Source organism: Oncorhynchus kisutch, linkage group LG1 (genome assembly GCF_002021735.2).
Source record: "Oncorhynchus kisutch isolate 150728-3 linkage group LG1, Okis_V2, whole genome shotgun sequence".
Classification (NCBI taxonomy): Eukaryota; Metazoa; Chordata; class Actinopteri; order Salmoniformes; family Salmonidae; genus Oncorhynchus; species Oncorhynchus kisutch.
This window is the reverse complement of record NC_034174.2, coordinates 39,248,270-39,269,064: the sequence shown is the minus strand read 5'-3', so window position 1 is coordinate 39,269,064 and position 20,795 is coordinate 39,248,270. Positions and strand designations below refer to the sequence as shown.

The 20,795-nt window shown below is 42.9% G+C and overlaps 1 protein-coding gene across 1 annotated transcript in view; it reads left to right on the top strand.

Moving 5' to 3' along the window:
* The window catches only part of LOC109894434 (lysine-specific demethylase 5B-B), a 33,383-nt gene that overhangs the window by 2,688 nt on the left and 9,900 nt on the right, over positions 1–20,795 (top strand). Inside the window, exons 2-19 of the mRNA XM_020487926.2 lie at positions 4,352–4,429; positions 5,045–5,167; positions 5,351–5,521; positions 6,791–6,916; positions 7,410–7,509; positions 8,663–8,763; positions 8,999–9,157; positions 9,464–9,583; positions 9,779–9,937; positions 10,326–10,507; positions 10,790–10,952; positions 11,078–11,197; positions 11,422–11,619; positions 14,913–15,094; positions 15,472–15,596; positions 15,935–16,085; positions 17,206–17,326; positions 18,261–18,616. Coding sequence (XP_020343515.1) covers positions 4,352–4,429; positions 5,045–5,167; positions 5,351–5,521; positions 6,791–6,916; positions 7,410–7,509; positions 8,663–8,763; positions 8,999–9,157; positions 9,464–9,583; positions 9,779–9,937; positions 10,326–10,507; positions 10,790–10,952; positions 11,078–11,197; positions 11,422–11,619; positions 14,913–15,094; positions 15,472–15,596; positions 15,935–16,085; positions 17,206–17,326; positions 18,261–18,616 — 2,735 coding nt within the window. The remainder of the gene's footprint in view (positions 1–4,351; positions 4,430–5,044; positions 5,168–5,350; positions 5,522–6,790; positions 6,917–7,409; positions 7,510–8,662; positions 8,764–8,998; positions 9,158–9,463; positions 9,584–9,778; positions 9,938–10,325; positions 10,508–10,789; positions 10,953–11,077; positions 11,198–11,421; positions 11,620–14,912; positions 15,095–15,471; positions 15,597–15,934; positions 16,086–17,205; positions 17,327–18,260; positions 18,617–20,795) is intronic.

Below are 20,795 nucleotides of genomic sequence, written 5' to 3'. Positions count from 1 at the left end.
TCGGTAAGCTGCTCTGACAGCTGATGCTTAAAGTTAGAGAGATATAAGGCTTCAGTGATTTTCGTTCCAGTCATTGGCAGCAGAGAACTGGAAGGAGAGGCGGCCAAAGGAGGAGTTGGCTTTGGGGATGACCAGTGAAATATACCTGCTGGAGCGCGTGCTACGGGTGGGTGCTGCTATGGTGACCAGACATATTACCTCAAATGTAATTGGCTATACAGTCTGATAATACCAGTGATGGTATAGATCTACATCAGAATGTTTGTGCGACACTATCTTCTAAATCAAAGAAGAATACACAAAGCAAGAATATGTTTGCTACATGAAGTAGCTAAAACAAAACATTCAGGAGGACCGAGCATGCCCCCATTCTCATCAACAGGGCTGTAGTGGAGCAGGTTGAGATCTTACGTTTCCTTGGTGTCTACATCACCAACAAACTAACATGGTCCAAGCACACCAAGACAGTCGTGAAGAGGGCACAACAAAATCTATTCCCCCTCAGGAGACTGAAAAGATTTGGCATGGGTCCTCAGATCCTCAAAAGGTTCTACAGCTGCACCATCAAGAGCATCACTGCCTGGTATGGCAACTGCTGGGCCTCCGATTGCAAAGCACTACAGAGGGTAGTACATCACTGGGGCCAAGCTTCCTGACGTCCAGGACCTCTATACTAGGCGGTGTCAGAGGAAGGCCCAAAAAATGGTCAAACTCCAGCCACCCTAGTCATAGACTGTTCTCTCTGCTACTGCACGGCAAGCGGTACCGGGAAGCGGTTCACTGTAAGGTGAAGTAGACCTGTTGTATTAGGAGCATGTGACAAATCAAATTTGATTTGGATTTCAATGTAGCTAAAGACTACAGGGTCCCTTAAACACAACTCCTCTCTGGCATTTTCATAACAAACACTATATTCAAAGTGCCCACTATTGTATTCTAACTAGAGCATTAGAACATTCTTTATATTCCATGACTGTTGAAAATGCAGAAATGGACAATTTCGTTTTTATTGTAAAAAAAATAAACAATTTGAACAGTATAAAACAATCAGAATAAAGACCCATTGAAATCCCATAGAATATACAATATGTGTTGCCACCCTAGGGTTCCACACTTCTCATAAAGCAAATGTAGAAATTTTACTATTCAAAATCAAAATGACGTCCAATTTAATTTTTAGACCGTGATATATTGGCAAAATCGCAGAGCCCTAATTTACCTTGGAAAAAGTCTCTCTCGATTGACTCGCTTGCACAGCAGTCGTGTCATATGAATGTTTTGTTCTTACAGCTCTGTATTATTATTTAATATTTTGCAATATGATCCAGATCACAACTGTGCCTACTGTAGGTAGTCTGATGGCTGAATTTGGCTTGTTGTTCAGAGGATTGAAATTGTTTGTACGGAATGGGAGGGCTTATGCAGTGGGCCTGCCTGTTGTCATAGCTCCACTACTCCACAAAGGGGCTGATGGAAATGCAGCCAGAGCTGTTTTCATAAACCATGTCCCCATCTGGGCCGTGCACTGCAGACTGAGCGTGCAGGGTCAAAGGGTAAGCTATGGAGGCACAATTTATGGTGCTCTCATCACCCCTCTTCCCCGGCCCCATGGGATACATATTTTTTTCCAGATAATTTTTTATGACTAGAGGGCACTTAGATTCGTCCACATCCCCAGCTGGTTCACTCTTCAGTTTGAAGTGACAGTTGGGTTCTCTTGTTTAGGGAGTTGTGTTTTAAGATGGATTCTTCCAAAAAGGGTTCTGTCCCATCTGTTGCTTGGGCCAAATTTACAGAATTGCTGTGAAATAGTCTGAGAGCCTCTCTATCACTTGTGTAGCCTATTTAAAATTATATTGTTCTCTATTCCTGAGTTATCATGCACATTCAAATAGGCATGCTGGCACTCTGAGATGCCACGCAAGGTCACAGTGTAGTCTCCAAAGGTAAGGATGCTATACTAGTGCACACGGAGTTTCCTGTTGATGCTTGTCAAACAGTATCTCTCTCTGAACCCACTGTTTAATAGAAAATGAGAGGACTGGAAATACCAACTCTACTCAGAGGGCCCATATCAAAGAAAATACTTTAAAGAAAGTCTTATGTGCATCATACTGTATTTTAACTGCTGGTCCAGTGCCGAAATAAGACTTAAATGCATCATGAAAGTCTATTGTTTCTCAAATGTGTAGGTCTATTTATAAATAGTTGTTAGCATCACCTGAGTAGAGTTGGTGATTAACTATTGACAGGGTGCCCGTGTCTATTGACATTGAGTACAGTTAGATGCGCACAACAATGTGATTATTGTAGATAGTCAGATTAATATAATAGTTTGATTAAAAGATTTACATGCATTTCAAGAATGGTTTCCCTAATAATCCTGTTTACAAGGACACGTCTGAAATCAGGCTACCTGATGGCACTCTGATAAATGCAGAAAATCTGCAATTAAAATAAACATTGTACCACAGTGACCATGTTATTTTTGAGACGCATATTTGATTCTGAGTTACATTTAACGTTTGTGAAAACTACTTCTAAGACACATGCATTGTTCTATTGACACTACGTGTTAATTTAAAAACATTTAATTTAAAAACATTAAGTCTTTTGTCTAATGTCTTATTCGTTATTTCAAACCCCAGCATGTTGACACACCGCTCGCGTCGCCAAATTAATTCACACATGCATGTTATTCAATCATTGCACCCACACTGCTTGCGCAGGTTAACGAGGTCCACACTCCAGTCCCGTTAGTGGTGGTAATGCACCTTAAAGTTGGATGGCAAACGCCATATAAAGTCCAAAAGATTAGCCTGAATGAGGAGAGATTACAAGAAACTCTGTTAACCCTTTTATCTGTGGATTAATTGTCGGAGTAGAGGACCTTGTGCATTTTAGGTAAAATAACAACCCAATGTTTATATCCCAGGACAAATTAGCTAGCTATTGCCATAAATGTTCAATACTCTTCGACCTGCCCCCAATTAATATAGTTGGTTCAGAGTTCGTTTTGATATTTGAACCTGTGTGTCCTGATTTGCGTGTGGGTGGACAAAATCAACATGTGCACCATCGCAAGGATGTTTATTTTGTCCACCCACACCAGACATGATCAGGACACACAGTTTGAAATAACAAAATGAACTCTGAACCAACTACATTAATTTGGGGACAGGTCGAAAAGTATTAAACATTTATGGTAATTTAGCTAGCTAGCTTGTTGTTAGTAGCTCATTTATCTTAAAATAGCAACACAATGTGTTTATATCCTATCTGAAATGCACAAGGTCTTCAACTCTACCCTTTTATCTCTGGATTAATTGTCAAACCGAGTTAGTTTCTTGTAATCTCTCCTCCTTCAGGCTTCTTTTTTGGACTTTATATGATGGTTGGCATCCAACTTTAAGGTGCATTACCACCACCAACTGGACTGGAGTGTGGACCTCAGTTCATCTTTCAATCACCCACATGGGTATATGCCCCTAAAAACTAATGAGGAGATGGGAGAGGTGGGACTTGCAGCGCTTCAAACGTCACAAATAGAACCAAGTGCCTGGCTATGCAGACACTCGCGAGCAGTGTGAGTTCATAACCTTTTGTGTACATTTATTTTGCAGTGCGGTGTGGCTAGCATGTTAGACTAGCTTGTCGCTAATGGGGATCCTAATAAATGAAATCGAACTGACTTCACTCGTGCTAAAGGGGAGGCTTGCTCGGCTGGTGCTAGTACAGGTCAAATACACTGTTGTTGAATTTTTATTTTATGTTTATGGCGTTTACATGTCCTAATTCGAAAGGTTGTTCAGAAAACCAGGTGTTTTAATCAGCGAATGCTTACTTTGATTCAGACTTTATTCGGATTAAGATTATTAGAGTAAATTGTTTACATGACTATTGAATAATCTGCCTACTGCCATAATCAGTTTAATATAAAATTATTACTTTGCATGTAAATGTACTGTGTGTCTGTCATGCACCCGTTGGTCAAATATATTTCATATCCACTCAGGTTCTTATTGATCCATCGGGATCAAATTGTTTTATTAATGTGATATTTGAAATCATGTTTGATTGGCATTTAGCCTAGTGTTAATTAGTAAGAGTGTAACCAGAGGAGATATCAAATATGGCTTTAGGCTGAAGAGGAAAAGCCAACGTGACTTTCTTAATGGAACGTAACCTGTCATGTCACAATGTTCCTAAACACTAGTGTAAATAATATATTTAACCATGTATTCAAATTCAGCACCGACTGTTGCTCAATTGATAATGATTCTCCTAAATGGAAGATAAACTAGGAAAAAGGTTTGTCAGTTTGACAAGATGGTGGTGTTTACTCCTGCAGGGATGGCAGCCACCGTTTGCATGCGACGTGGACAGTCTGCACTTCACTCCCCGTATCCAGAGACTTAATGAGTTGGAGGTACGTTCATTTCACTACTTAACTGGTATAGCCATTACAATACTGAGTAAAAATATCATCTACCTACCTTTTTTATTATGAATGACTGCATATGTACGTAACCACGTTTTTATTTTGATTAAATATGTGGATTACTTTTTACAATGATGATCCACAGATATTCTGGGGGGATTTTGCCTTTTGTACATTTTTCTAATTATCCCAGTCTTTCATAAGTGCTAAAGAAATAAAAGAAAATGTACAAATAAGTAGAGTAATCTGCGAATGCTTTAAGCCTAATTGAAGGTGATACGGAAGGCTGCGTTGGCGCATCAAGTGACGTTGTCAGTAGAACAGTGGCTCCAGCAGGTTTAGAACCCACAGCAGCAGGGTGTCTATTGAAGCCAGAGTGCTGATGACATCAGGTTAAAGGTCACTGTGACCCCCTCCGATGAGCTTGTTAAAATGTCAATGTCCTGTCATTTGCAATTAAAAGTAGCACAGCAGGGGATGTTATTATATAAACAATGTTAATAAGGGCATGTAATGCACCATTTGTGATCAATATTATTTGTTTTATGTTGGCAATGTGTAAAATGTACCATCTCTTATTGTGTGTTTGTTCATGTTGAGTAGGCTCAAACCAGAGTCAAGCTCAACTTCCTGGATCAAATCGCAAAGTTCTGGGAGCTACAAGGGTGCACACTGAAAATCCCTCATGTGGAAAGAAAGATTCTGGACCTATACCAACTCAACAAGGTATGTAGCTACAACTTCTGGCACACCCTGGATGCAGGAAACTGGCCAGCTATTCTTGGATAGGATCCAGTGTGCATTTGTGTTATACACTCATATAAGCATGGTGTGTTCTATATGCTTATGTTGACAAATTTGAACACCCACACAATAACAAGGTCATTAATTGGGATGCTCCTTTCCCAGTTGGTGAACGATGAGGGGGGTTTTGATGCGGTTTGCAGAGAGAGACGCTGGTCTAAGATAGCCCTGAAGATGGGCTTTGCTCCAGGAAAGGCCATAGGCTCTCATCTGCGCTCCCACTATGAGAGGATCCTTTACCCCTACAACCTGTTCCAGACTGGAGCCAACCTTCTGGTGAGTCAGATGGGTCTTTCGCTCTCTCTCTTTCTCTCACCACCCTTGTATATTCTACATTCTCTTTTTTCTTTCTTTCTCACTCACTCTCTCGCCCGCTCTCCTGTGTCTCCCAGTACTCTCTCTGCAGAGTCATCTTCTACCCCTCCCTCTCATCCTCTTTGTTCTCTCTCGATGGGTAGCCTTGTCTTGGTCCTCTGCTCTGTTTACTATTGTGTAATTTTCTCGAGTTGTCTAAGATTGTGCTGCGTCAAAGGTGTAGATATTGTTCATAGCAAAATGGCAGGTAAATCTCAATTTAATTTGTCCATGTTTTTGCTGTTGATATAAGATCCATTTTCCATAAAATACCTGCTCTAAGAAGAAATCACAAATTAAGTCATAGGTTAGATGAGGCCTGGGATGTTTAAAAAGTATGACTGGAATCCTGAAAATAAACCAACCATTTTCATAGCGTGCTCTCCTCCCCATTGGGTCATAAAAAAAAAAAATGTAGTACTGGTTTCCTCTTGTCTCAATGTTTATTTTCATTGAAGACCTCAGTTGTCTCTTGCAGCTTCCCTGATTGTACCTTGGGGCCCTGGTTGGGGTTTTGTGGTTAGCAGCAGCTCATCCTCTCTGCAGTGCTGCATGTCGCTCTCTCTCTCTCTCTCTCTCTCTCAGCCTGCTGGCCTTGACCTCTCCCGTTCCCTCCTCCCTCTCGCCCCACACTCCCTGTAGCAAAGTTAATGAGCTAAACACTGTCCTCCTGATATACCAGAGAGCAGAGCGTCAGTGTTCCCATCCCCCACCTCAACCGACAGTGTTGCTGCCTGTCTTCCTCTTTCTCATGTTAGTGGTGTCAACAGAAGAACAGACCACGTGTTGATCTGGCAAGACAAAAACAAGTATCAATAGTTGAAGCCCGTGTGTAGTGGTGGGTGGATGTTTGTATTGGATGATTGTGTTTATAATCAAGCCATGGTATTCAACAACTCCATTACAATGCCAGACAACTAGACACCTGAACAACCAAATGGCCCTGTTGTATATAGATGCCTGGTTTGTTTTTGTCAAATGGAATTTGTCACAACATAATGGTAGTAGGAGTGACAAGGAGGTAGCAAAGCTCATTCTGTTCAAACAGAATGATTGTCCTTTTCTTGATTGTAATTTTCTGACAAACATATCAGTTTGAGATTGGTGAAACATTTCTCATTGATGATCTTATGGGGACTTTGTGCTAGAAAGCTCTACATGCCCATTCACTCCCCCTTGTCTCCACTACAGAAGCCCACCCTGACCAACGACACGAAGGACACTGACTACATCCCCCATGACCTTCCCCAGCGGCAGTCTGTTCAACCCCTGGAGACCTGCAGCGTTGCCCGCAGAGCCAAGCGCATGAGAGCTGAGGTGGGCCTCTTCCTGGGTCTCCATAAGTCACAGTTCTACCTCTAGGTCCCCATAAGTTACAAGAAGTACATTCGCTCATTTTTCATGCCTCTGACATGCGGTAATAATAAAAAGTGGTGTAATGGCCTACAGCTTTGTTGACATTTTGTTTTAATTATTGTGATGTGTTCTACTGGTACAGCATACCCCCACTTTGTTTTGCCGGGAAGCAGTATTTCCTTATTTCACCCTGACTATAACTCTCAATAGTTCTCGGGTCCTCATAAGACACAGCTCTTCCTGAGCCAATGGATGACTAACACCCTGTAAAACAAAAGCCCAGTGACCCAATGCAGACAAGTGGTGGTTTGCAGCTTTGCATGTATTTCTGGACACCAAACCAAAGAGCTTTTGTGTGTATGCAATTGTGAGCTCATAAAAAGGATGTTGCTATCCCTGAAATTCCTGTCGTGGTCCACATGGCATGGACCCCTCTTGTCTTTCTCTCTGGCAGGAAGGCTGTATGAAGACGGTGACTGAGGAGGACTGTGAGAACCGGCCCAACCTGAGGAGGAGGATGGGCTCCTACGTAGCCAAGCCAGAGCCACAGGCTGGTAAGCTCTGTCCTCTGGCAAAGTTTAGTGCAATGTGAAAGAACTGAATATTTTTCAGGAACTAAAAAAAACAGTTTTTCTGGTCTTGGGAATTATTGCATTTTAAAGAAATGTTTTAAAAGTAAAATGATTTAGAGAATGTATTTTTTTTTTTTTTAAACCAAATTTTAAATGTATACTGAACAAAAATATAAATGCAACAATTTTAAAGATTTTACTGAGGTACAGTTCATATAAGGAAATAATACAATTTAAATAAATTCATTAGGCCCTAATCTATGGATTTTACATGACTGGGAGTATGAAGGCCATGGATGAACTGGGACATTTTCAGTTTCCAGGAACTATGTACAGATCCTTGCGACATGGGGCTGTGCATTATCATGCTGAGACATGAGGTGATGGAGGCAGATGAATGGCATGATAATGGGCCTCAGGATCTTGTCACAGTATCTCTGCACATTCAAATTGCCATCAATAAAATGCAATTGTTTGGTGTACATTGTCCATAACTTATGCCTGCCCATATCATAGCCCCATCGCCACCATCATGGGGCACTCTGTTCACAATATTGACATCAGCGTCCCGCTAGCTCACCCAACGCCATACATGTGGTCTGTGACTGTGAGGCCGGTTGGACGTACTGACAAATTCTCTAAAAGGATGTTGGAGGTGGCTTATGGTAGAGAAATTAACATTCAGTTCTCTGGCAACAGCTGTGGTGGACACTCCTGCAGTCAGTTTGCCAATTGCAAGCTCCCTTAACTTGAGACCTCTGTGGCATTGTGTGATACAACTGCACATTTTAGAGTACCCTTTTATTGTTCCCAGCACAAGGTGTGCCTGGTGTAATGATCATGCTGTTTAATCTGCTTCTTGATATGCCACACCTGTCAGGTGTATGGATTATCTTGGCAGAGGAGAAATACTCACTAACAGGGATGTAAATTAATTTCTGCACAAATTTTGAACGAGATAAGCCTTTTGTGCGTATGGAACATTTCTGGGATTATTTATTTCAGCTCATGAAACATGGGACAAACACTTCATGTTGCATTTATTTTTGTTCAGTGTTTATTAGAACAGGATTGTTTATATTAGTACGTACTGTATTCCTTGGCCTCCATTAACAATGTGATACATTTATTTCAGTGAAAGTGTTACCTGTTCAGGTGAAACAGGAAGCCACCGAGCATGAGGAGCCAATAACAAGTGACAAAGAAAACATGCTGACTAAGAAAAACGACCCCACAGTGAGTAAAGCACCTTTATATATGCTAATGTATTTGAGCAAATCAGGGCTAATTGTCGCTTCATTATTACTATGATGATGGTAATGATTATAATAACCATAATGGCTAGCATTTATACAGGTCAGGTTTCTCTCAAAAGTAACTCATCCCATCCACCCACCTGGTTGATCTATGGCAGCCATTTTGCAATGTTTTAGCTGAAAAGTGTATGTGTTGCTGTGTCTGTCTGTCTCAGGTGGACCAGTACATGTGTCTGGTGTGTGGCAGCGGGAGCGAAGAGGACCGCCTGCTGCTGTGTGACGGCTGTGACGACAGCTACCACACCTTCTGTCTGATCCCGCCCCTCCACGATGTCCCCAAAGGAGACTGGAGGTGTCCCAAGTGCCTTGCTCAGGTGACAGACAGCCTCTCTCTTCCAGACCCAGTTACCATACTACTCTGTCAACACACTCCACACACCCCGTCCACTGGGGAAGCTGTTGAACACTGCAGTAGTCTGGAAATGGAAACTCCAATATTGTTTTCACTGTAAAGGCAAACACACAGCTCGACAAAAGCATGCTCAAATTCTGCTCTTCTGTATGTTATTTTCTGTAGCTACTCAATGGAATTCTTCTCCTGTTTTTTTATTTTATTTTTTAAATTTAAAGGTGACATTTGCTGTATTAGTGCTTACTTCCCATTCTTGTCTTCCCCACAGGAGTGTTGCAAACCTCAGGTAGCCTTTGGTTTCGAGCAGGCTGGCAGGGACTACTCTCTACGCACTTTTGGGGACATGGCAGACTCCTTCAAGTCAGACTATTTCAACATGCCGGTTCATGTAAGTTTGGCAGTATATGTGGTGTTTAGTAGAGGGAGAACTGGAAAATATTTGTATTTAACAAGTTTGAAATTGATCCTCCATTTCAAAATATTTTCTCAGTGGCGTGCTTCTGAACTCCAGCCTGATATTGACTGTATTAGATGAAGCTCAGTCGGAAGTTGAGGTAACGGTGTGTCTTTCTCTGTCTGTCAGATGGTTCCAACAGAGCTAGTGGAGAAGGAGTTCTGGCGCTTGGTCAGCACAATCGAAGAGGATGTTACTGTGGAGTATGGGGCAGACATCGCCTCCAAGGAGTTTGGGAGCGGCTTCCCCATCAGAGGCGGACGATTCCAAGTCTCCCCTGAGGATGAGGTACAAAGGCTCTCTTACAGGTTAACATAGGCTAAGTATTGGGAGGATTATGAAGTTTATTTTACCACAACATCATTGCAACAGTACATCATCTCTGATCTAGAGAGCAGTTTGTCACCTAAAGATAAATAATTTCTTTAGAATCTAACTCTCACAATATTTTCTAGATCTAGAATCGAGACAATCATTAGCTAGCTAATAATCACAACCTCCCAGAAATCTATGCCCCTCAGAGACCCTGGTAAAACTTGTTGCTAGTATTTATGGTGATATTGGAGTTCTAATGCAGATGAAACCCTTCCCAGTAAAGTAGCATCTCAGACCCAGTATCTTAGACTGTTACCCTGAGTTCAGTCTAGCCTGAACTTGTCCTTTCTCTGACGCTTAGGATTATCTGAGCAGTGGCTGGAACCTGAACAACATGCCCGTGATGGACTCCTCGGTGCTGACTCACATTACGGCCGACATCTGTGGGATGAAGTTACCCTGGCTCTACGTGGGCATGTGTTTCTCCTCCTTCTGCTGGCACATTGAGGACCACTGGAGCTACTCCATCAACTACTTGCACTGGTACAGACAGGTGTCCTCTTAAGGGCCCACAGGCCATCAGTATAGTATAATATGACCTTGTGTCTGGACCTGGGATAACTTGGCCCTAGGTATCAAGCATTGTGTAGAGGTCTAAGCAAATAGTCTCTGCTTCTTTTATTCTGAGGAATCTTTTGAAACCCATATGCTTGTTTACTATTGGAGTTAGTTTATTGGTTGATGTAGTATTAAACACACAAGAATACACCTCAAGCTTAAGTGATAACGTCAGTGTTTTTGAGAAAATGGCATCTGTGTTCTCAGGGGAGAGCCCAAGACGTGGTACGGGGTTCCGGGATACGCTGCAGAGAAGCTGGAGTGGGTGATGAGGAAACTGGCCCCTGAGCTGTTTGAGTCCCAGCCTGACCTCCTGCACCAGCTGGTCACCATCATGAACCCCAACACACTCATGAACCACGGCGTCCCCGTAAGTACCACACACACCAACAACACACATACAGTGATGAAGGCAGGTGGGTAAGTGAAAAAAGATAACATTGTGTGTAGCTATGGTATTGGTCTAACCATGACTTCATACCTACTCTTCTCTAGATTTATCGCACCAATCAGTGCTCTGGCGAGTTTGTCATCACCTTCCCCAGAGCCTACCATAGTGGATTTAACCAGGGCTTCAACTTCGCTGAGGCTGTCAACTTTTGCACCATGGACTGGGTAAGATGCCATGAAGTCCCTCAGAAATACCATACAGAAGCTAGTAATTGAATAACCGGAAGATGCTTCTAATGAGCAGTGGACAAAAGCCTTTATACCCTGTAGCTCTTTGGATCAAGTTTGGTTATCACTGATGTAAACCAGCACTGTGTATGGATCTTGTTGATGGTGTTAAATCGATGGTAGAGTATAGTTCTAACCCAAAGCCTCACGCTGTTTCTCAGATGCCCATGGGCCGCATGTGTGTGGACCACTATCGGCAGCTGAATAGGTACTGCGTCTTCTCCCACGACGAGATGGTTTGCAAGATGGCGTCCAAGGCGGACACCACCATGGATGTGGCCCTGGCCTCGGCTGTGCAGAGGGACATGACCGTCATGCTCCAGGAGGAAGACAAGCTGAGGGACAAAGTCAGCAAGATGGTGAGAGGCCTCTCATACCGGCACGTACAGTGCATTTGGAGAGTGGTACTGTGTGTGTGTATATATATATATATATATATATTACAATCAAGTTTGGTCACACCTACTCATTCAAGGGCTTTTCTTTATTTTTACAATTTTCTACATTGTAGAATAATAGTGAACACATCATAAAAAATATGAAATAACACATGGAATCATGTAGTAACCACAAATCAAAGTATATTTGAGATTATTCAAAGTAGCCACCCTTTGCCTTGATGACAGCTTTGCACACTCTAGGCATTCTCTCAACCAGCTTCACCTGGAATACTTTTTCAACAGTCTTGAAGGAGTACCCCACAAAAGTTGAACACTTGTTGGGTGCTTTTCCTTCACTCTGCGGTCCAACTCATCCCAAACCATCTCAATTGGGTTGAGGTCGGGTGGTTGTGGCCAGGTCATCTGATGCAGCACTCCATCACTCTCATTGGTCAAATAGCCCTTACACAGCCTGGAGGTGTGTTGGGTCATTGTCCTGTTGAAAAACAAATGATAGTCTCACTAAGCGCAAACCAGATGGGATGGCGTATCGCTGCAGAGTGCTGTGGTAGCCCTGCTGGTTAAGTGTGCCTTGAATTCTAAATAAATCACTAACTGTGTCACCAGCAAAGCACCATCACACCACCTCCTTCATGCTTCATGGTGGGAAATACACATGCGGCGATCATCCTTTCACCTACTCTGCGTCTCACGAAGACACGGCGGTTGGAACCAAAAACTCTCAAATTTGGACTCATCAGACCAAATGACAGATTTCCACCGGTCTGTCCATTACTCGTGTTTCTTGGCCCAAGCAAGTCTCTTCTTATTATTGGTGTCCTTTTGTAATGGTTTCTTTGCAGCAATTTGATCATGAAGGCCTGATTCACACTGTCTCCTCTGAACAGTTGTTGGGATATCTGTTACTTGAACTCTGTGAAGCATTTATTTGGGCTGCAATTTATGAGGCTGGTAACTCAAATTAACTTATTCTCTGCAGCAGAGGTAACTCTGGGTCTTCCTTTCCTGTGGCAGTCCTCATGAGAGCCAGTTTCATCATAACGTTTGATGGTTTTTGCGACTGCACTTGAATGAAATGTTAAAAGTTTAGTTTCTCTTTGCTTATTTGCGCTGTTCTTGCCATAATATGGACTTGGTCTTTTACCAAATAGGGATATCTTCTGATACCGGCCCAACACAACTGATAAGCTCAAATGCATTAAGAAGGAAAGAAATTCCACAAATGAACTTTTAACAAGGCACACCTATTAATTGCAATGCATTCCAAGTGACTACCTCATGAAGCTGGTTGAGAGAATGCCAAGAGTGTGCAAAGCTGTCATCAAGGCAAAGGGTGGCTACTTTGAAGAATCTCAAATATAAAATATATTTAGATTTGTTTCACACTTTTTTGGTTACTACATGATTCCATATGTGTTATTTCATAGTTTGGATGTCTACACTATTCTACAATGTAAAAATAAAAACCCTTGAATGAGTAGGTGTGTGAACTTTTGACTGTGTGTGATATATAAATTCAGCAAAAAAATAAACCTCTCACTGTCAACTGCGTTTATTTTCAACAAACTTAACGTGTAAATATTTGTATGAATATAAGATTCAACAACTGAGACAAAAACTGAACAAGTTCTACAGAAATTGAATAATGTGTCCCTGAACAAAGGGGGGGGGGGGGGGGGGTCAAAATCTAAAGTAAGTTCGTATCTGGTGTGTCCACCAGCTGCATTTAAGTACTGCGGTGCATCTCCTCCTCATGGACTGCACCAGATTTGTGCCGCATTGAAGGTCCCCAAGAACACAGTGGCCTCCGTCATTCTTAAATAGAAGAAGTTTGGAACCACCAAGACTCTACCTAGAGCTGGCTGCCCGGACAAACTGAGCAATGGGGGAGAAGGGCCTTGGTCAGGGATGTGACCAAGAACCCAATGTTCACTCTGACAGAGCTCCAGAGTTCCTCTGGAGATGGTTGTCCTTCTGGAAGGTTTTCCCTTCTCTTCAGAACTTCACCAATCAGGCCTTTATGGTAGAGTGGCCAGACAGAAGCCACTCTTCAGTAAAAGGCACATGACAGCCCTCTTGGGGTTTGCCAAAAGGCACCTAAAGATTCTAAGACCACGAGAAACAAGATTCTCTGGTCTGATGAAACCAAGATTGAACTCTTTGGGCTGAATGCCAAGCATCATGTCTGGGGAAAATCAGGCACCTCCCAACAGTGAGGCATGGTGGTGGCAGCATTATGCAGTGGGGATGTTTTTTAGCAGCGTGGACTGGGAGACTAGTCAGGAGGGAAAGGTGAACGGAGCAAAGTACAGAGAGATCCTTGATGCAATCCTGCTCAGGACCTCAGACTGGGGTCAAGGTTCACCTTCCAACAGAACAACGACCCTAACCGCAAAGCCAAGACGACGCAGGGAGTGGCTTCGGGACAAGTCTCAATGTCCTTGAGTGACCCAGCCAGAGCCTGGACTTGAATCCGATCGAACATCTCTGGCTATAACTGAAAATAGCTGTGCAGCGACGCTCCCCATCCAAACTGACAGACCTTGAGAGGGTCTGCAGAGAAGAAGGGAGAAACTCCCCAAATACACGTGTGCCAAGATTGTAGCGTCATACCCTAAAAGACTCGAGGATATAAACGCTGCCAAAGGTGCTTCAACAAAGTACCTAGTGAAGAGTCTGAATACTTATGTAAATGTGATATTTCTGTTGAATTTTTTATACATTTGCAAAAATGTCTAATCCTGTTTTTGCTTTTTCATTATGGGGTGTTGTGTGTAGATTTAATACATTTTAGAATAAGGCTGTAATGTAGCAAAATGTGGGGAAAGAAGGGGTCTGAGTACTTTCTGAATGCACTGTATATACTGTATTCTAGTCCTATCCAATTGAATTATTGCTCTACATATATTATTCTATCCATCTACTGTCCATAATGTCTATACATCCCATTTATTTATACTCTGACATTGCTCTTCCTAATATTTCTTAATTGCATTTAACTTTTTTTGACTTGTGTATTAGATTACTGCACCGTTTCGCTGCACTTGCAATAACATCTGCTAAATATGTGTATGCGACCAATACAATTTGATTTGAAATGGACACAGTTAACTTTCCTCCACATGTGTCTATGTGCCCGGGTCATCCCTGTCTCTCCTCCTAGTATGGCTCTAGGTGTGGGTGTCTGTGTGTGATCTCTTTGACACTACTAATCTGTGGGTGTGTGTTGATGACCGTATCTGTGTTCCCAGGGCGTGCAGCGTTCCCAGCAGGCGGAGTACGACCTGTTGCCAGACGAGGAGCGCCAGTGTTCCAAATGCAGGACCACCTGCTACCTGTCTGCCCTCACCTGTCCCTGCAGTCCCGGCCAGCTGGTGTGTCTGCACCATGCCCACGACCTCTGCTCCTGCACCTCCAGCGAACTCACACTCAAGTAAGTCAATCCACAGCCAAGTTAGTTCTAAATGGCCACATAATGTTAATATACATCATGTGCCCTTCATTATGTACATCCCATGTTTTACAGAAACGAGCAGCCAACAGCTCAAATGCAAATTTACAGATCCCATGCACAAATGTATTTTAAAAAATGTTCTCAACTAAAATGCCCCTTTAAGAACGTGTCAACTTAAAGTAAGGGTCAAAGTTGGAGTGCGCAGCATTGAAACGTCTAAAGGCCTAGACCTTCTGATAAAGACGAAACACTAAAAAGATATGGGTCAGCTGCCTAGAAAATCACCAATTGTGACAGCTGTTACTCAGCCAGGATTAGTCCTCAGAAACACACTAGACCTGTGTCTTGGTCTACAGCTACAGGTTTACCATGGCTGAGCTCTACCCCATGATGGAAGCAGTCACTCTGCGTGCTGAGTCCTACACATACTGGGTCTCCCATGTCAGTGACATCCTGGAGGCCAAACAAGACAAGAAAAGTGGTAAGTTGTAACCCTAAGTAGGATACCTCTTTGGGTTCAGGCATCTTTGTAATTCAAATGATTCCTTACGTAATAAAATGCTAAAAGTTTTGGTTGCTTATTTGCATAACCCAAAGAAGACAAGATGTTCTTAAATGTCTCATGGAATGCTTTGTACTCCTCATCACCCAGATATGTTGTCTTTGTCTAAGGATGCACACAGAATACCAGAATAGTTTAAAATAGATTATTCTCTACCCTTTGCTAATTGTACAGCTTACTTGATCATTGGACCGTGATTCTTTGAATGCATTGATGACTGTGTTTAAAGCCATGTTGGTTTATTTATGTGTGTTCAGGGTTGGAAGAGCTGCGCTCCCTGGTGGTGGAGGCAGAGGTGAAGCGGTTCCCTCAGAGTGACCTCCTGCGGCAGCTCCGCACAGTCACCCTGGATGCTGAGAAGTGTGCTGTGGTGGCCCAGCAGCTACTCATTGGGAAGAGACAGACCAGGTAGGCTGTGTGCGTATAAACACACATGATTGATATTATTGTATTATCATGCTTTTTTAATAAAAAGACGTTACCCCCTTTTTCTCCCCAATTTCGATCTTGTCTCGTCGCTGCAACTCCTCAACGGGCTCGGGAGGTGAAGGTCGAGTCATGCGTCCTCCGAAGCATGACCCGCCAAACTGCGCTTCTTAACACCTTCAACTGGAGGAAACCCAGTTGAACTGACGACTGCGTTAAAACACTGCACCACTCGGGAGGCCCATTTAAAATGCTTTCTAATGTTAAAATTAGGGCTGAACCGAAATTCCAACATCCTCCACGTCAGAACAGTTTATTGTCAAGGGCAATGAATACCATTATCTTGGCGTTAATGGTTTTCGCCTTTGAGTTGTCTCGCTGAAATATTGTAACTCTTTCAAAGGACTGCTTGACTTGAACTTGTTGAAGTGTGTTCTTAGTTTTTTTTCTTATTTTGTTCTAAGTAGTCGCCGAACGTCTGGGGGTAATGCAATTTAAAATTAGTAATTAGGTTTGTGGTATTGAAAGATTTCACTTTCTCCTGTACTCTGGAAATAATAGCAGCACAAACGTTGCATATGGCCTTTTTGTCATCTTCCTTTGAAACTTAAATAGATCCACACAGCAGACATTGTGGGCTAGGTTAGGAATGCTGTGTTGCATATGTAGCTCAGTATCTTTCATGGCGTCATTGTCATCTACCTACGTTATATAGGTATGCACATCAGCGTTAAACTAGATATCGGGCCCATGCCGATGTTGGCATTTTTAGCAAATATCGTCCGATATGCTTACCGATTTATATTGTGCATTCCTAGTTAACATCCTTTACCATACCTGATTCTTGTATTCTTAGCCACATAGTTAGCCAAATGATAGCTAATTCTGAAAGCAATAACGTAAGTAAGTAGCCTTGCGCAAGCCTTGGCCTGACAAGCCAGAACAGCTTATAGGGTAGGAGCCAAAGGCAGCTTGATGTACAAGTACACGCCCTGGACAGGACACAATTCTATCGCAGAGCAAATGTGCTTTAGTGAAAATGTATTCCAGCTTGTGTGCCCTGAATGTTAGCCGTGTCTCTGATCTAGTGTGTTGTTGTCAGGTATCGTTCAGGTGGAAGGAAGTCCCAGAGCCAGAACCTGCTGACAGTGGAGGAGCTCAGGTCATTTGTCAGGCAGCTGCACAACCTGCCCTGCAGCATCCGCCAGGCCCCCTTACTTAAGGTAGGCGTTAGGAAGGTTTTACTTGATATATGGTTGACTTAATTACATTACATGCTGACCACACCAAAAATAAATGTACACATACATGTTATTCAATCATTGCACCCACAATGCTCGCGCGCGTCAACAAGCGTCTGCGTAGCCAGGCGCTAAAGTAGAACTTGGTTCTATTTGTGACTTTTGAAGCGCTGCAAGTCCCACCTCTCCCATCTCCTCATTAGTTTTTAGGGGCATATACCCATGTGGGTGATTGAAAGATGAACTGAGGTCCACACTCCAGTCCAGTTGGTGGTGGTAATGCACCTTAAAGTTGGATGCCAACCATCATATAAAGTCTAAAAAAGAAGCCTGAAGGAGGAGAAATGACAAGAAACTGTTTACCCTTTATCTCTAGATTAATTGTTGGAGTAGAGGACCTTGTGCATTTCAGATAGGATATAAACATATATTTGTTTATTGTTGTTATTTTAAGACAAATTAGCTACTAACAGCAAGCTATCTAGCTAAATTACCATGAAGGTTTAATGCTTTTCGACCTGTCCCCATATTAATGTAGTTGGTTCAGTTTTGATATTTCAACCTGAGTGTCCTGATCATGTCTGGTGTGGGTGGACAAAATCAACATGCGAACGATTGCACACGCACGTGCGAGCGGTTTGGTCAGCATGTTAGTTAAATGACATTAAAGTAAATGCATGGTGATTGGGGCCGGAGGACCTACTACCACCACAGTAACAAGACAAGTACTTTGTTTCTCACTTCACTAACACACCTGACTCAGCTAAGCAGTCTTGATGAGTTGATTGATTACTTGATGTGACACTAGGCTGGGACAAAAGCCTACCTACAAGCCACCATAGTCTTTTAGGACCAGGAGAACACTGAAAAACAACTTTAATTGATTAGCGCTTTAACCTGCTTGTATTTCCCCCAGGACCTGCTGACCCGCGTGGATGACTTCCAGCAGAGCAGTGAGCAGCTCCTCTCTGACGAGGCCCCCAGCCCAGTGGCGCTGCAGGGCCTGCTGGACCTGAGCTTGGGCCTGGATGTGGAACTTCCCCAGCTGGCCCTGCTCAGGGAGAGGCTGGAGCAGGCCCGCTGGCTAGACGGGGTTAAGGGGGCCAGTGTCCGGCCACACAGCCTATGTCTGGACACCATGCGGAGGCTGATAGACCAGGGGGTGGGCCTGGCCCCACACGGCTCAGTGGAGAGGGCTATGGCCCGCCTGCAGGAGCTGCTTACCATGTCGGAGCACTGGGAGGAGCGGGCGCTCCGCCTCATGGAGGCTAGGTGAGAGGCAGACGAGGAGGCGAGTGGCTTAGACAGTACTGTAACTGAATATGCAATGATTTATATATACACTAGATGACTGATAGGGGGCGCTGTGTTTAAGCCACATCTTGTCACTCATCACCATTTTAGAAAATATTTTGGAAGCTACAGAAATGCCTTTATTAATGTCTACATTATTCTATTACATGCCTTAATGCATACATTTTTACATTATATTATGTGAGCTTAACATAAATGTCTGAAAAGATATAAATGTTTTCCTTAAAGTATCATTTTTAGAGATTACTGTTACTGTCCCCACTACTACAAAAAATACTTAAATGCATGTAATTTTGTCCTTAACATTTTAATTGAAATACTGTAGAATTCCATTCAGCCACTCACTAGCCAATACATAGCATCAGCAATCCAGGGTTTATATACACTGAGTGTACCTAACATTGGGGACACTATTAATATTGAGTTGCACACCCTTTTGCCCATCATGAATTCGTCGGGGCATGGACTCCACAAGGTGTCGAAAGCGTTCCATTGGAATGCTGGTCCATGTTGACGCCAATGCTTCCTACAATTGTCAAGTTGGCTGGATGTCCTTTGGGTGGGGGACCATTCTTGATACACATGGGAAACTGTAGAGTGTGAAAAACCCAGCAAATCTGAAGTTCATGAGACACACACCTAGTCCGCCTGACACCTACTACCATACTCTGTTCAAAGGGACTTAAATCTTTTGTCTTGCCCATTCACCCTCAGACATTGAATGGTACACATACACAATCCATCTTTTAAACTGTCTCCTCCCCTTCATCTACACTGAAGTGGATTTAACAAATGACATCAATAAGGGATCATAGCTTTTACCTGGTCAGTCTGTCATAAAGAGGTGTTTGTAGTGGTTATATTCTACATGAAACAATGTACATGGAAAACTCTTGCCCTGAGACAGGGCTGTAGACTCCTAGCTGTAGTAGGAGTCAACCTGAGACAGGGCTGTAAACGTCTTTCCTGACTTGCACTTGAAATTGTTTTATTACTCAACTGAACCGAAAAAACAACTTCTCTGGTTGAAGACAGCCAATATGGCATCGCTATAAGTCAAACATTTATTCCTGTGTAAATAGGTTTAATTTTGGTCATTAAGTCGGCATCGTCCAAAATGGAGATTTGCGAGAGATGTAAGGAATCTAGTATGTAACAGATTTCCTTAGGTTGGGCAGCACCATAGTGGCACCGGAGGGAATGGTGGCAGTTTTATGGTCTCCTGGCCAATTGTACTATTTTGTGTTTTTTGTTTGTTTTTATGCTGATTATAGGATGCCCCTTTTCCAACAAGTCAGTCTGTCAAATTTCTTCCCTGCTAGAGCTGCCCCAGTCAACTAAGTGCAGTTATTGTGAAGTGTAAATGTCTAGGAGCAACAATGGCTCAGCTGCGAAGTGGTAGGCCACACAAGCTCACAGAACAGGACCGGTGAGTGCTGTAGTGTGTAAAAATCGAATGCAACACTCACTACCTAGTTCTAAACTGCCTTTAGCAGCAACGTCAGCACGATAACTGTTCGGGAGCTTCAGGAAATGGGTTTCCATGGTCGAGCAGCAGCACACAAGCCTAAGATCCTCTGGAGCAGTGGAAGCGCTTTCTCTGGAGTAATGAATCATGCATCTAGTAGTACGACAGATGAATCTGGGTTTGGTAGATGCCAGGAGAACGCGACTATTCTTTTTTTTTTGTTTTTTTGTTTTTTTTGGTAGCAGTGTATTTACCACCACAAACTGATGCTGGCACTGAGACCGCACTCAATGAGCTGTCTAGGGCCATAAACAAACAAGAAAATGCTCTCTTAGTGGCCGGTCACTTTAATGCAGGAAAAAAAATAAAATTCTACCATGTCACATGAGCAACTAAGGCGAAAAAACTTTAGATCACCTTTTACTACACACACGCACATACAAAACTCTTCCTCGCCATACATTTTGCGAATCTGACCAACTCTATACTCCTGATTTACAACCAAAAACTCAAACAGGAATTACCAGTGACGCGCTCAATACAGAAGTGGTCCAATGAAGCAGATGCTAAACTACCGGACTCTTTCACTAGCACAGACTGGAATATGTTCTGGGATTCATCCGACGGCATTGTGGAGTTTACCACATCTGTCACTGGCTTTATTAATAA